The sequence below is a fragment of the Callorhinus ursinus genome, unplaced genomic scaffold, assembly GCF_003265705.2.
Source record: "Callorhinus ursinus isolate GAN/ISIS: 27379988/994484 unplaced genomic scaffold, GSC_fseal_2.0 scaffold123, whole genome shotgun sequence".
Lineage (NCBI taxonomy): Eukaryota > Metazoa > Chordata > Mammalia > Carnivora > Otariidae > Callorhinus > Callorhinus ursinus.
This window is the reverse complement of record NW_027397185.1, coordinates 703,580-713,978: the sequence shown is the minus strand read 5'-3', so window position 1 is coordinate 713,978 and position 10,399 is coordinate 703,580. Positions and strand designations below refer to the sequence as shown.

The following is a 10,399-nucleotide window of genomic DNA, read 5'->3' as shown; positions in this document are numbered from 1 at the left end:
GCCCCGCCTCCCCGAGTCCCCGCCCCTCGGCCCCGCCTCCCCGAGTCCCGACCCCGCCCCGCCCCCCCGCCGCCCGCCCCGAGTCCCTGCCCCGGGAGCCCAGGCCTTTCACAAGCACCGCCCCGGAAGCCTGCTTCCCTGGAGGACTCCTCCAGCCCCGAGCCGGACCCCGACCCCGGGGAGCCTGTCGCAGGCGCCCAGCGTGGCTCCCCTCCTCCCAGGGGCGTGTTTGGCTTCGTGAAGAGGGTGCAGCACAAGGGGAACCAGATGTCCTGCGCAGCCAAGTTCATTCCCCGGCGGAGCAGGACGTGCGCCCACGCGCACCGCGAGCGGGACATCCTGGCCACGCTGAGCCACCCGCTGGTCACCCGGCTGCTGGACCAGTTTGAGACGCGGAAGACCCTGATCCTCGTCGTGGAGCTGTATCCCGCCCTCAGCCGGAGTGCGGAGAGGGGCGCGCCCCGGCCGGTTGTTCTGGTGTTCCCGGACACGGCACCGTCCTTGCGGCTCCGGCCCCACGGGCCCGGCACTTGGGCGGGGCTGTGTCCCCAGGGTCCAGGACACGCCTTCACTGGGCCGCTGCCGTGCCCCGCGTGGCCTCGCCAGCAGGGCCGTGTGACGTGGGTGGCCGCCCCCAGCGCTACCGCTGAGAGGCTGCCCTGCCACGGTCCAGCGAGGGGCAGACACGCGCGACTCGCTCCCCTCCCGCTCTGCTGCTGCCGCCCGCTGACCTCAGCCCCGGCCCTCAGGGCCCCTGCTCCTTCCACCCTGGTCAGCTGAGCACCACCCTTGCCGGCGTGGCTCCCGCCCCCACCCCAAGATGACTTGCCAAAGGTGGGTGGGGCCGGGTGGGTTCCAGACTGCAGAGCTTTTCCTGACCTGAGCCCCAGGTGCTCGTCAGAGGACCTGCTGGACCGTCTGTTCAGGAAGGGTGTGATGACAGAAACCGAGGTGACCGCGCGGTGTGCTGCTCCCCGTGTGCCAACACAGGCCCCCAGCGCTCCCCAGCTCCGAGACCGTCTGAGGTTGCCCAGGGCCGCACGGCGCGCGGCAGCTCCTCAGCAGAGTTCTCCCAGCCCTCCCACGGCCTCCCCGTCGCGGGCCCTGCCTGGCCTGCCCCCGAGACGCAGCGCTCCCTGCTTTGGCCAGGCTGATCCACCGCCCGGCTGGACGACTCCTCTGGCCCTGGGGCCCGGGGCGGGGCGGGGGGGGCGGCGTCTGGGAGGCTTTGTACATGGCTGCCTCGTGGGACCACCCCAAGCTCAGATCTGAGGGACGTGGGGGCCCTGCAGGTGGGCGTGGCACAGGGAAGGAAGTGGAGGAAGCGGTGGACCATGGCTCGCACCTGAGCCCTGGCCTTGGTTGCAGGTCAAGGTGTATGTCCAGCAGCTGGTGGAGGGGCTTCATTACCTGCACAGCCACAGCATTCTCCACCTGGACATAAAGGTACTCGGCCCCCTTGGGGTCCCCAAGGACTGGGGAGGGACACGTGGGAGCCTGGGGCCTGCCGGCTGGTGGGGGAGCCACAGGCCGGCCACGTCTAGAGTCCCTGTGAGGCCTTGGTTGCCCCTGGGGGTGGGGGGCTCTTTCAGGGGGGTGCAGCTGGGATGAATTGGAGGCTGTCCCCAAAGGGCACGGAAATGCAGCCCCCAGGACTGTCCACGGTCCCACACTGGCTTCACCGTTGCCTTGGAACAGCCCATCACAGACCCGGGGGTTCCCTGCAGCCCCTAGGGCATGGCCTCACCCCTCCCTGACTCTCCCTGACAGCCCCCCAACATCCTGATGGTGCATCCTGCTCTAGAAGACATTAAAATCTGCGACTTCGGCTTTGCCCAAAAAATCTCCCCAGGAGAGCCACAGTATAGCAAGTATGGCTCCCCGGAGTTTGTGTCCCCGGAGATCGTCGAGCAGAACCCTGTCAGCGAAGCCTCTGATGTCTGGTGAGCTCGCAGACCACAGCCCCTGACACATGCTCCCCCCCCCCCCCCCCCCACCCCCCCACCCCCAGCGCCTCAACCCTGAGCACACACTGTGACTGTGGTTTTTTCCTGCAGGGCCATGGGGGTCATCTCCTACCTCAGGTGAGCAGAGCCCTGCCTCTGTCAACCACCTCGTCTGAAGCCTGCCCTAGACCCCCCCCCGCCCCCGCATCAGGCCCGTGGGAGGCTGGAGCACTACTGGCCAGCTGCCCAGGTCAAAGACCCAGGCCCCACAGGGCAGCTATTATGTGAACCAGCCGTCAGCCAACTGAGAAATGGTTTACGCTGAGCTCTTTCCTTACGTACGCTGTTCCGGTGTTCCGGAGGGACTCTGCCTGGTCCCCAGGCAAAGCAGTGAGCTGTGTCCCTAAAGGGAGGGTCTGGGTGGTTTGCAGAAAGGTCCCTCGTCACAGTCCCTGCTGCCCTGAGGATGCTGCTGGTGTAGACAGCACCTGGATCCCGGGCTGAGGCTGGGTACACACGCCAGGCTGACCCTTGATCCCCGTCCCAGGCTGAGGCTGGATCTCGGGGCTAATCTCAGACCATTGGAGGGCTCTCAGGGCTGCATGGGAGTGGCACTGTGGCCACCTCCAGGCAGGACTGGGTGCTCCCTTGTCCTGGCCACCTGCCCCCTATGGATCCAGAAAACCAGGTCACATCTGAAGGCAAGTCGTGTCTCTGCTTTTAGCCTGACCTGCTCGTCACCGTTCGCTGGTGAGAGTGACCGAGCCACGCTCCTGAACGTACTGGAGGGGCGGGTGTCCTGGAGCAGCCCTGCGGCTGCCCACCTCAGTAAGGATGCCCAGGACTTCATCAAGGCTGCCCTGCAGAGGGCCCCAGAGTGAGTGCCCAGCCCTGCCCCCCCCCCCCGCCCAGGGTTCTCTTAGGCCTGGGCCTGGGCAGCCGAACCCCTGGCCTGAGCCCTGGCCTTCCTCTCCTCCTAGTGCCCGGCCCAGTGCAGCCGAGTGCCTCGCCCACCCCTGGTTCCAGGTGAGTCCGAGGTGAGCCTGAGCAAGCCTGCACAGGGAGAGAAACTGAGGCCAGGAGGGGCGGAGGCCTGTGTGGGCCACCGGGTGCACCAGGGTCTCCCCTCACCGCCCCCCACCTGGGCGCCCTCAGAAGTCCGTGCCTGCGGAGGAGGCCCACTTCATCAACACCAAGCAACTCAAGTTCCTGCTGGCTCACAGCCGTTGGCAGGTGAGCTGGGCAGCGTGTGGGAGTGGTGGGGCGGCGCGAGGACAGTTAGGCTGCGGGGGGAGTTGGGGAGAAGGGAAGCCAGGTGCCGAGGGCTGGCTGTGCGTCCCCGCCCGCCTGGCCTGGGAGAACAGGAAGCCTCGCCCGGCGCTGGCCCTTCGTTGGGGTCTGCGCTCTCCGAGCCGCCGGGGCAGGTCCGGGCGGAGGTGCGTGCTACCTCCAGCGAGGGCAGGGGCAGAGCGACAGAGCCCTAGGGCCTGAGGAGTGGAGCTTGTGACGCTCCCGGCTCCTGGGTGCCCCGTCTGCGCCCAGCAGGAGCCGGGGCGGCGCGGGCCCACGGCTGACGCGCCCCTGTCCTCCGCGCCCCCCCAGCGCTCCCTGATGAGCTACAAGTCCATCCTGGTGATGCGCTCCATCCCCGAGCTGCTCCAGGGCCCGCCCGACAGCCCATCCCTCGGGGTGGCCCGGCACCTGCGCGGCGACGCCAGCAGCTCGTCGTCCTCGTCCTCCGACAGCGAGCCGGCGCCTTTCGCCCGGGCCAAATCGCTGCCGCCCTCCCCGGGGGCCCACTCCCCGCTGCTGCACCCTCGGGGCTTCCTGCGGCCGTCCGCCAGCCTGCCGGAGGAGACCGCGCCTCCGCCCACGCCGGGCCCCCGCGCGGAGGCGCGCGCCACCCGGGGCTGCGTCCCGCGGGACAGCGTCCTCCGCAGTCTCTTGTACCAGCAGGCGGGCGAGGGCCCGGAGCGCGGAGGCCCCGCCGCGGGCGGCCGGCGGCACCTGCTCTCGGGCGGCTACTTCGCCCGCGCCCTGCCCGGCCTGCGAGAGCCGCTGCTGGAGCACCGCGCGCGGGAGGAGGAGGCCGCGCTCACGGCCAGAGCGCCCTGCCTCGAGGCCGCCCTGCGGCTGCCGGACTGCAGCGCCCGCGGGGCCCCCGGCCGCGGCCGCTCCCTGGAGCTCGGCCGGCCGCCCCCCGCCGGCTCGGCGCCTGAGGCCGGTGGCGGAGCGCAGTGCCCTGGCCCGGCCCGCTCGGACCTCCAGGCGGACGCAGGGGAGAGCTGGCCGGGAGGGCTCTCGCGTGCCAGGGACACGGAGCGTCCGGAGGGATCCCGGCAGGAGCCGGGACTATTTCCGTGCGCCGGTGGCGACCCGGGGTCCGCTGGGCAAGAGGGGTCATCGCAGGACAGCCGCGGGGGGCAGGCCGCGCCTTCCCTTCATCCCCAGAGGAGACCTGCTCTGCCGGAAGGCTGGGGCCCCCCTCAGGCTGTTACACCACAACCTTCTGGCTCCTTCCCTGCAAAGCCGGGCGCGGGGTCCCTCCTGGCGCCCTTGAGCTCCTTTCTCTCTCCGGCCGAAGGAAGCCCCCAGCCAGGCTCTAAGAAGGGACCAGAGGGCACCCCTCTCCCTGGGAGGCCGAGTCCCCCCAGCTCCCCAGGGCTGGCCTCCCCAGTGGGCGCGGAGCCTGGCCCCTCCCGGGCCGCGGAGCGGGAAGACGCATCAGAGCCTGAGCCCAGCCCGCAGCGCCCTCAGGAGCAGGCCACCACGCGCAAGTTCTCACTGGGGGCGCGCTGTGGGGGCTTCGCGGGAGTGGCGGGCTACGGCACCTTTGCCTTTGGCGGGGACGCGGGGGGCATGCTGGGGCAGGGTCCTCTGTGGGCCAGGATGGCCTGGGCCACCTCTCAGTCCTCCGAGGAGCGTGATGATGCTGGGGCCCAGAGCCCACCCCCCCAGGCTAGCGCAGAACCCCTTCCCGAGGGCAGTGGGGCACCCCCACGGGCCTCCCCAGAGCTGAGCTCGTGGGAGGACTTTGGTGGGGGCTCCCAGGTGTCCCTGGTGCAGATCCGAGACCTGTCTGGGGACGCAGAAGCAGCCGACACCGTGTCCCTGGACATCTCAGAGGTGGAGCCTGCCTACCTCAACTTGTCTGACCTGTATGACATCAAGTATCTCCCGTTCGAGTTCATGATTTTCAGGAAGGTCCCCAGGCCACCAGAGCCACCGTCGTCCCCCGAGTCTGAAGCCGAGGGGCCCTGGCCGGGTGCGCCGGGCCCGCCGGCCAGGTTGCAGATCACGGAGGAGCCGGAGGACATGGACACTCTGCTAAGGGAGGCCCCCCACAGCAGGAAGCGCAAGTGGTCGCCCCCCTCCAGCGGCCTCTTCCACTTCCCAGGAAGGCACGCCCTACTGGAGGAGCCCGTGGAGCTGGGACTGCGCCGGAGGGTGAGGGCCTCCGTGGCCCACATCTCCCGCCTCCTCAGGGGCCGGCCTGGAGGTGACTCCCCCACCCCACCCCTCTCTCCCCTCCGCCCTGGCAGGTGCACCTTGGGGCACCTCACCTCCCATGCGGGGAAGGGCTGGGGTGATACAGAAGCCGCTCTCTCCAGGGTGCCCCTCCCCGTGCCACACACACCCAGCCCTGTTCCTGAGGCCACCCATGTGGCCTCAGCCTCTCCCCACGTGCATCTGGGCCCAGCGTGGGGACCTAAGGAGGCTTGGAGACGCTCATATAGAGAGCATCCAACCAGGCCAGCCCTGCTGGCCCGTCCCTGACCCTTGGGCCCTTGGCCAGGCCTCCCCAGGCACCACGGGCTCCCGAGTCTTACCTGCCCCTGGTGCCCTTGTGCAAGGTAGACCGATCCTGACAGGGGTGGGGAGCGGGTGGTCTCTGCAGCAGAATAGCTCCTTTGCGACAAAAGCCCCTGGGATCTGGGCTCTTCTGCCACGTGGGGATCTCTCCACGGGTGGCTCCCGAGTTCCTCCTCCCATGCTCCCAGGGGAGCTGGGCCCCTTGCGTGCGTCTCCCAGAGGTCTCTTCCTCCCTGCAGGTCTGGAGAAAGAGAGCCCCCCCAGGAAGAAGGCAGGCCTGGCTTCCTTCCGATTGGGCCTGAAGAGCAGGGACCGAGGTGCGTGCGCTGCCCAGGGCCCGAGCCACACTGCAGCCTGGGGGACCCAAGTGTGGGGGAACGGAGCCCCTCCCTGGTGCCCAGACCGGCAGAGGGGGCAAGCTTACATCCACAGGGGTTGGAAAGCTTGCCTGCCCCCCTTTCCATGCCCTAGCGCCATCATTTCTAAGGGAGCTCTCCGATGAAACGGTGGTCCTGGGCCAGTCCGTGACTCTTGCCTGCCAGGTGTTGGCCCAGCCAGCTGCACAGGCCACCTGGACCAAAGGTCAGGAGGAATCCTGGGGCTGGGGGGGGGGGGGGGCAGGAAGGCAGCGGGTGCCCCTTGCGGGCATTGCTGTTATTGTACAGAGGGAAACGGGCCCCAAGAGGGCCGGCCTCTCAAGGCTGGGTGCCCATTGGAGCTGCCCCCCAGGCCTGCTCTGTCCTGCCGCAGACGGGGCTCCCCTGGAGGGCACCAGCCGCCTCCTCATCTCCTCCACGCTCAAGAACTTCCAGCTTCTGACCATCCTGGTGACGACTGCTGAGGACCTGGGGGTGTACACGTGCAGCGTGAGCAACCCTCTGGGGATGGTGGCCACCACGGCTGTCCTCCGGAAGGCAGGTGAGTGGACCGCGCCAGGCCCCCTCGGTGGGACGGGGCGCGGACTGACTCTAATGGGCCGGGAGACCACCTGTCACTTGGTGAGTTGGTTTGTGCTGCTGCCCTCCACTGAGGAGGCCTTTGGAATGGGATGCTTACCACCCGGTCATCCACGTTGGGGCCCCCACGACCAGGAAGCAGAGGATGCAAAACAGGGGCTGTGGGACTAGCTTGATTCCCAGCAGTGGCCAACCACCGAGTGTCCAGGCTGCCGGGGGAAGCTGAGTAGCCAGGACAGGCCCCTCTGATGGGAGCCGGCGGCTGGCAGAGGGTGGCCAGGGAGGGCCACTCCGCGGCGGGTTGCTGACGTACGCCTGTGGGAGGGGAGCCTGGCAGAGCAGACCCCTCCCGAGGCCCCCACCAGAAGAGGCACCGGGCCCCTCTACCAGCCGGTGCTGGAAGGGGACCCTGACTGAACGGGTCCAGGGGATGGTGGGCTCAGGGACCTGGCAGCAGGTGCAGGAGGGTGAGGCCGGGCTGGCTGGGGCTCTGCGCTGCATTGGAAGCCGCGGGGAGCCCCCCTCAGGCTGCCAACCCTGGGCCTCCAGAGCGCCCCTGCTCTTCCCCGCGCCCTGCCATTGGGGAGGTGTATGCTGACGGGGTGCTGCTGGTCTGGAAGCCCGTGGAGTCCTATGGCCCTGTGACGTACATCGTGCAAAGCAGCCTGGAAGGTAGGGGCCCTCCGTATGGTCTCCCCTCCTGGGCAGCCCTGCTGTCCGCACAGGAGGGCCGCAGGGCGGTGCCCCTGGGTGGCTTTGGGAAGAACCCAGCCACCTGGGGGGTCTCTCCGCCCCCTGACCCGGGCTGTCCCTCACCTACTCGCGTGTGGCCCAGGTGGTACCTGGAGTACGCTGGCTTCCGACATCTTCGACTGCTGCTACCTCGCCAGCAAGCTTTCCAGGGGCGGGCTGTACGCTTTCCGGACGGCCTGTGTCAGCAAGGCGGGCATGGGTCCCTACAGCAGCCCCTCAGAGGAGGTCCTCCTGGGAGGGCCCAGCCACCTGGGTGAGCTGCGCTGGGAGGCCTGGCGGGGTGGTGGTGGCGGGGTGCCCTGCCACTTCACTCAGTTGCACACACTCCCTGGGATGCTTTGTTCTCACGGGTAGGCCCCTGCCCCCAAATGGCCCAAGGGAGGAGACATCAAAGTGTGGGAGGTCACAGAAGGGCCCCCTGCTAGGGGGCCTGGGAAGGGGTACGGGAGACAAATGGGGGGGGACTGGGGCTGTAGGGGTGCCGCCCAGTCACTGGCTCCTTCCCCCACAGCCTCCGAGGAAGAAAGCGGCACCCCGCGGCCCGCCCGGCCCCTCCCCAGCGCGCAGACCTTCGCATTCCAGGCGCAGATTCGAAGGTGCCATAGCCTGTGGCCTCACTGGCTTTGCCTGCTCTCGCCCCAGGCCCCTCCGCCGCCACCCCTCCCTCCTCACATCCACACAAGTTGGGTGCAGAACCTCCGCGCCCCCCTCCCCGAGGGCGTGGGTCACCTCCCGCTGAGCTTGCTTTTTCTGACACTGGGAAGGAGGGCGCGTGGGGGGCCCTCACAAGGCTGGCCGGTGCTGCTCCCAGGGGCCGCTTCAGCGTGGTGCGGCAGTGCCGGGAGAAGGCTAGCGGACGCGCGTTGGCCGCGAAGATCGTCCCCTACCGCCCCGAGGACAAGGCTGCCGTGCTGCGCGAATACGAAGCCCTCAAGAGCCTGCGCCACCCGCACCTGGCCCAGCTACAGGCCGCCTACCTCAGCCCCCGGCACCTGGTCCTCATCTTGGAGCTGTGCTCGGGACCCGAGCTGTTCCCCTGCCTGGCGGAGAGGTGAGGCCTGGCCTGGATGCGGGGCCGCGGGCGGGACGGCACACACGCCGGGGCAGGAGCGGCGCGGGGTGCTGACCGGCTCACACCTCCCGGCCCCGCCCCCACCGGTCAGCCCAAAGCCGGGGAGCTAAGCAGAGCCGGGAGGCGGCCCTCCCAGGCCCACAGAGAGAGCGGCTGTCCCCGCGCCCCCTCTGCCGTGGATGGAGCCGAGCCCCCCTCCCCGTGCGCCCCCAGGGCTTCCTACTCGGAGTCGGAGGTGAAGGACTACCTGTGGCAGATGTTGAGCGCCGCCCAGTACCTGCACGCCCAAGGCATTCTGCATCTGGACCTCAGGTCGGAGAACATGATCGTCACCGAGTACAACTTACTCAAGGTCGTCGACCTGGGCAGCGCCCAGAGCCTCGCCCAGGAGAGGGTCCTGCCCTCCGAGAGGTTCAAGGACTACTTGGAGACCATGGGTGCGCAGGGAGCGGATGCCCATCTGACCCGGGGGAGGGGGGGGAAGGGTGGGCCAGCAGGAAGCCCCGCCCCCCAACCTGCCTCCCTCCCCGTTGCCCTGCACACACCCAGCCCCTCGCCTGGGTGCTCGCCTGTGTCCTCCCCCAGCTCCCGAGCTCCTGGAGGGCCAGGGTGCCGTCCCGCAGACCGACATCTGGGCCATAGGCGTGACAGCTTTCATCATGTGAGTCCCCCCAGGCGCAGGGGCGGGAGACTGGGGATCCATCCAGGGTGCCCCCGGAGCCCCCGTGTGTCCTCCATCCGAGGGTGACCTCAGATCCCTGTGCCTCCCATCCATCGAGGGGGACCCCAGAGCCCCCGGTGCCCCCGCACATCCACCCGAGGGTGACCTGAGTCCCCTGACCCCCGCGCGCGCAGGCTGAGCGCGGAGTACCCCGTGAGCAGTGAAGGGACGCGCGAGCTGCTGAAAAGCCTGCGCAAGGGGCTAGTCCGTTTGAGTCGCTGCTACGCGGGGCTGTCCGGCGGCGCCGTGGCTTTTCTCCGGAGCACTTTGTGCGCTCACCCATGGTAAGGCGGTCCCGCCGCATCGACCACCGGGTCGGCCGGGTCCAACCCCCTCCACCAACCCCGCCTGGCCCACTTCCCTCCCGCCTCCCTCTCCAACCCGGCCCCAGCTCTGAGAGCTCAGCGGACAACTTTGCCCTCTCTCCAGGGGCCGGCCGTGCGCGTCCAGCTGCTTGCAGTGCCCGTGGCTAACGGAGGAGGGCCCTGCTGGCTCCCAGCCCGCGGCCGTGACCTTCCCCACAGCGCGACTGCGCACCTTCGTGCGCGAGCGAGAGAAGAGGCGGGCGCTGCTGTACAAGAAACATAACTTGGCCCAGGTGCGCTGAGCACTTGGCCTGGAAGAGAGGATGTGTGTGGGGCGGGGCGGGGAGTGGTCGACCTGCTGGGCTTCACCCCCTACTCTTCCCCTAGGACTTGCTGTATATGCACACACACGCCAATAAAAAGCAGAAACGGACGAGGTGTCATCTGTTTCTTTGCTTTGTCTTGTTTGGGGAAGGAGGTGAGGGTCCTGACACCTCACCTGGGGTTTGGGGGTGGGGGACCAGGCAGCAGAACTGCCCTTCCCTGTGGAATGGCTGCCAGCAAGGCCTCCCGGTTCACGGAGTGGAGGAGCCAGAGTGGCCGGGGCAGCCTCACCTGCAGTGACCAGCTCATCCAGCTTACGGTCCTGCACAAACTGGGACAGTTGGTCCCCAGCCTCGCCCCACCAGCTGGCCTCCAAGGCACCGCTCCTGGGGCTCCTGGATGCTCGGAGGTGCACAGATTGAAAACCATCAGCCTGGTCCCGTGGTCACCTCCCGGGCCTGGTGTGACCTCCAGGATTGGCCGTAGCAGCCCCTTCTCAGTCGGAGGCA

The 10,399-nt window shown here is 68.8% G+C and overlaps 1 protein-coding gene across 1 annotated transcript in view; it reads left to right on the top strand.

Annotated features, from left to right (window-relative positions):
* Positions 1-9,999, top strand: part of OBSCN (obscurin, cytoskeletal calmodulin and titin-interacting RhoGEF) — a 103,705-nt gene extending 93,706 nt beyond the window's left edge. The window contains 20 exon segments of the mRNA XM_073889930.1: positions 222-422; positions 891-951; positions 1,369-1,446; positions 1,771-1,943; positions 2,058-2,084; positions 2,671-2,823; positions 2,927-2,972; positions 3,102-3,179; positions 3,549-5,445; positions 5,999-6,076; positions 6,231-6,341; positions 6,510-6,677; positions 7,265-7,387; positions 7,551-7,721; positions 7,980-8,064; positions 8,280-8,519; positions 8,754-8,977; positions 9,126-9,201; positions 9,396-9,545; positions 9,691-9,999. Of these exon segments, the coding sequence (XP_073746031.1) occupies positions 222-422; positions 891-951; positions 1,369-1,446; positions 1,771-1,943; positions 2,058-2,084; positions 2,671-2,823; positions 2,927-2,972; positions 3,102-3,179; positions 3,549-5,445; positions 5,999-6,076; positions 6,231-6,341; positions 6,510-6,677; positions 7,265-7,387; positions 7,551-7,721; positions 7,980-8,064; positions 8,280-8,519; positions 8,754-8,977; positions 9,126-9,201; positions 9,396-9,545; positions 9,691-9,868 (4,318 nt within the window). The 3' untranslated portion in view covers positions 9,869-9,999.
* The last annotated feature ends 400 nt before the right edge of the window (positions 10,000-10,399 follow it).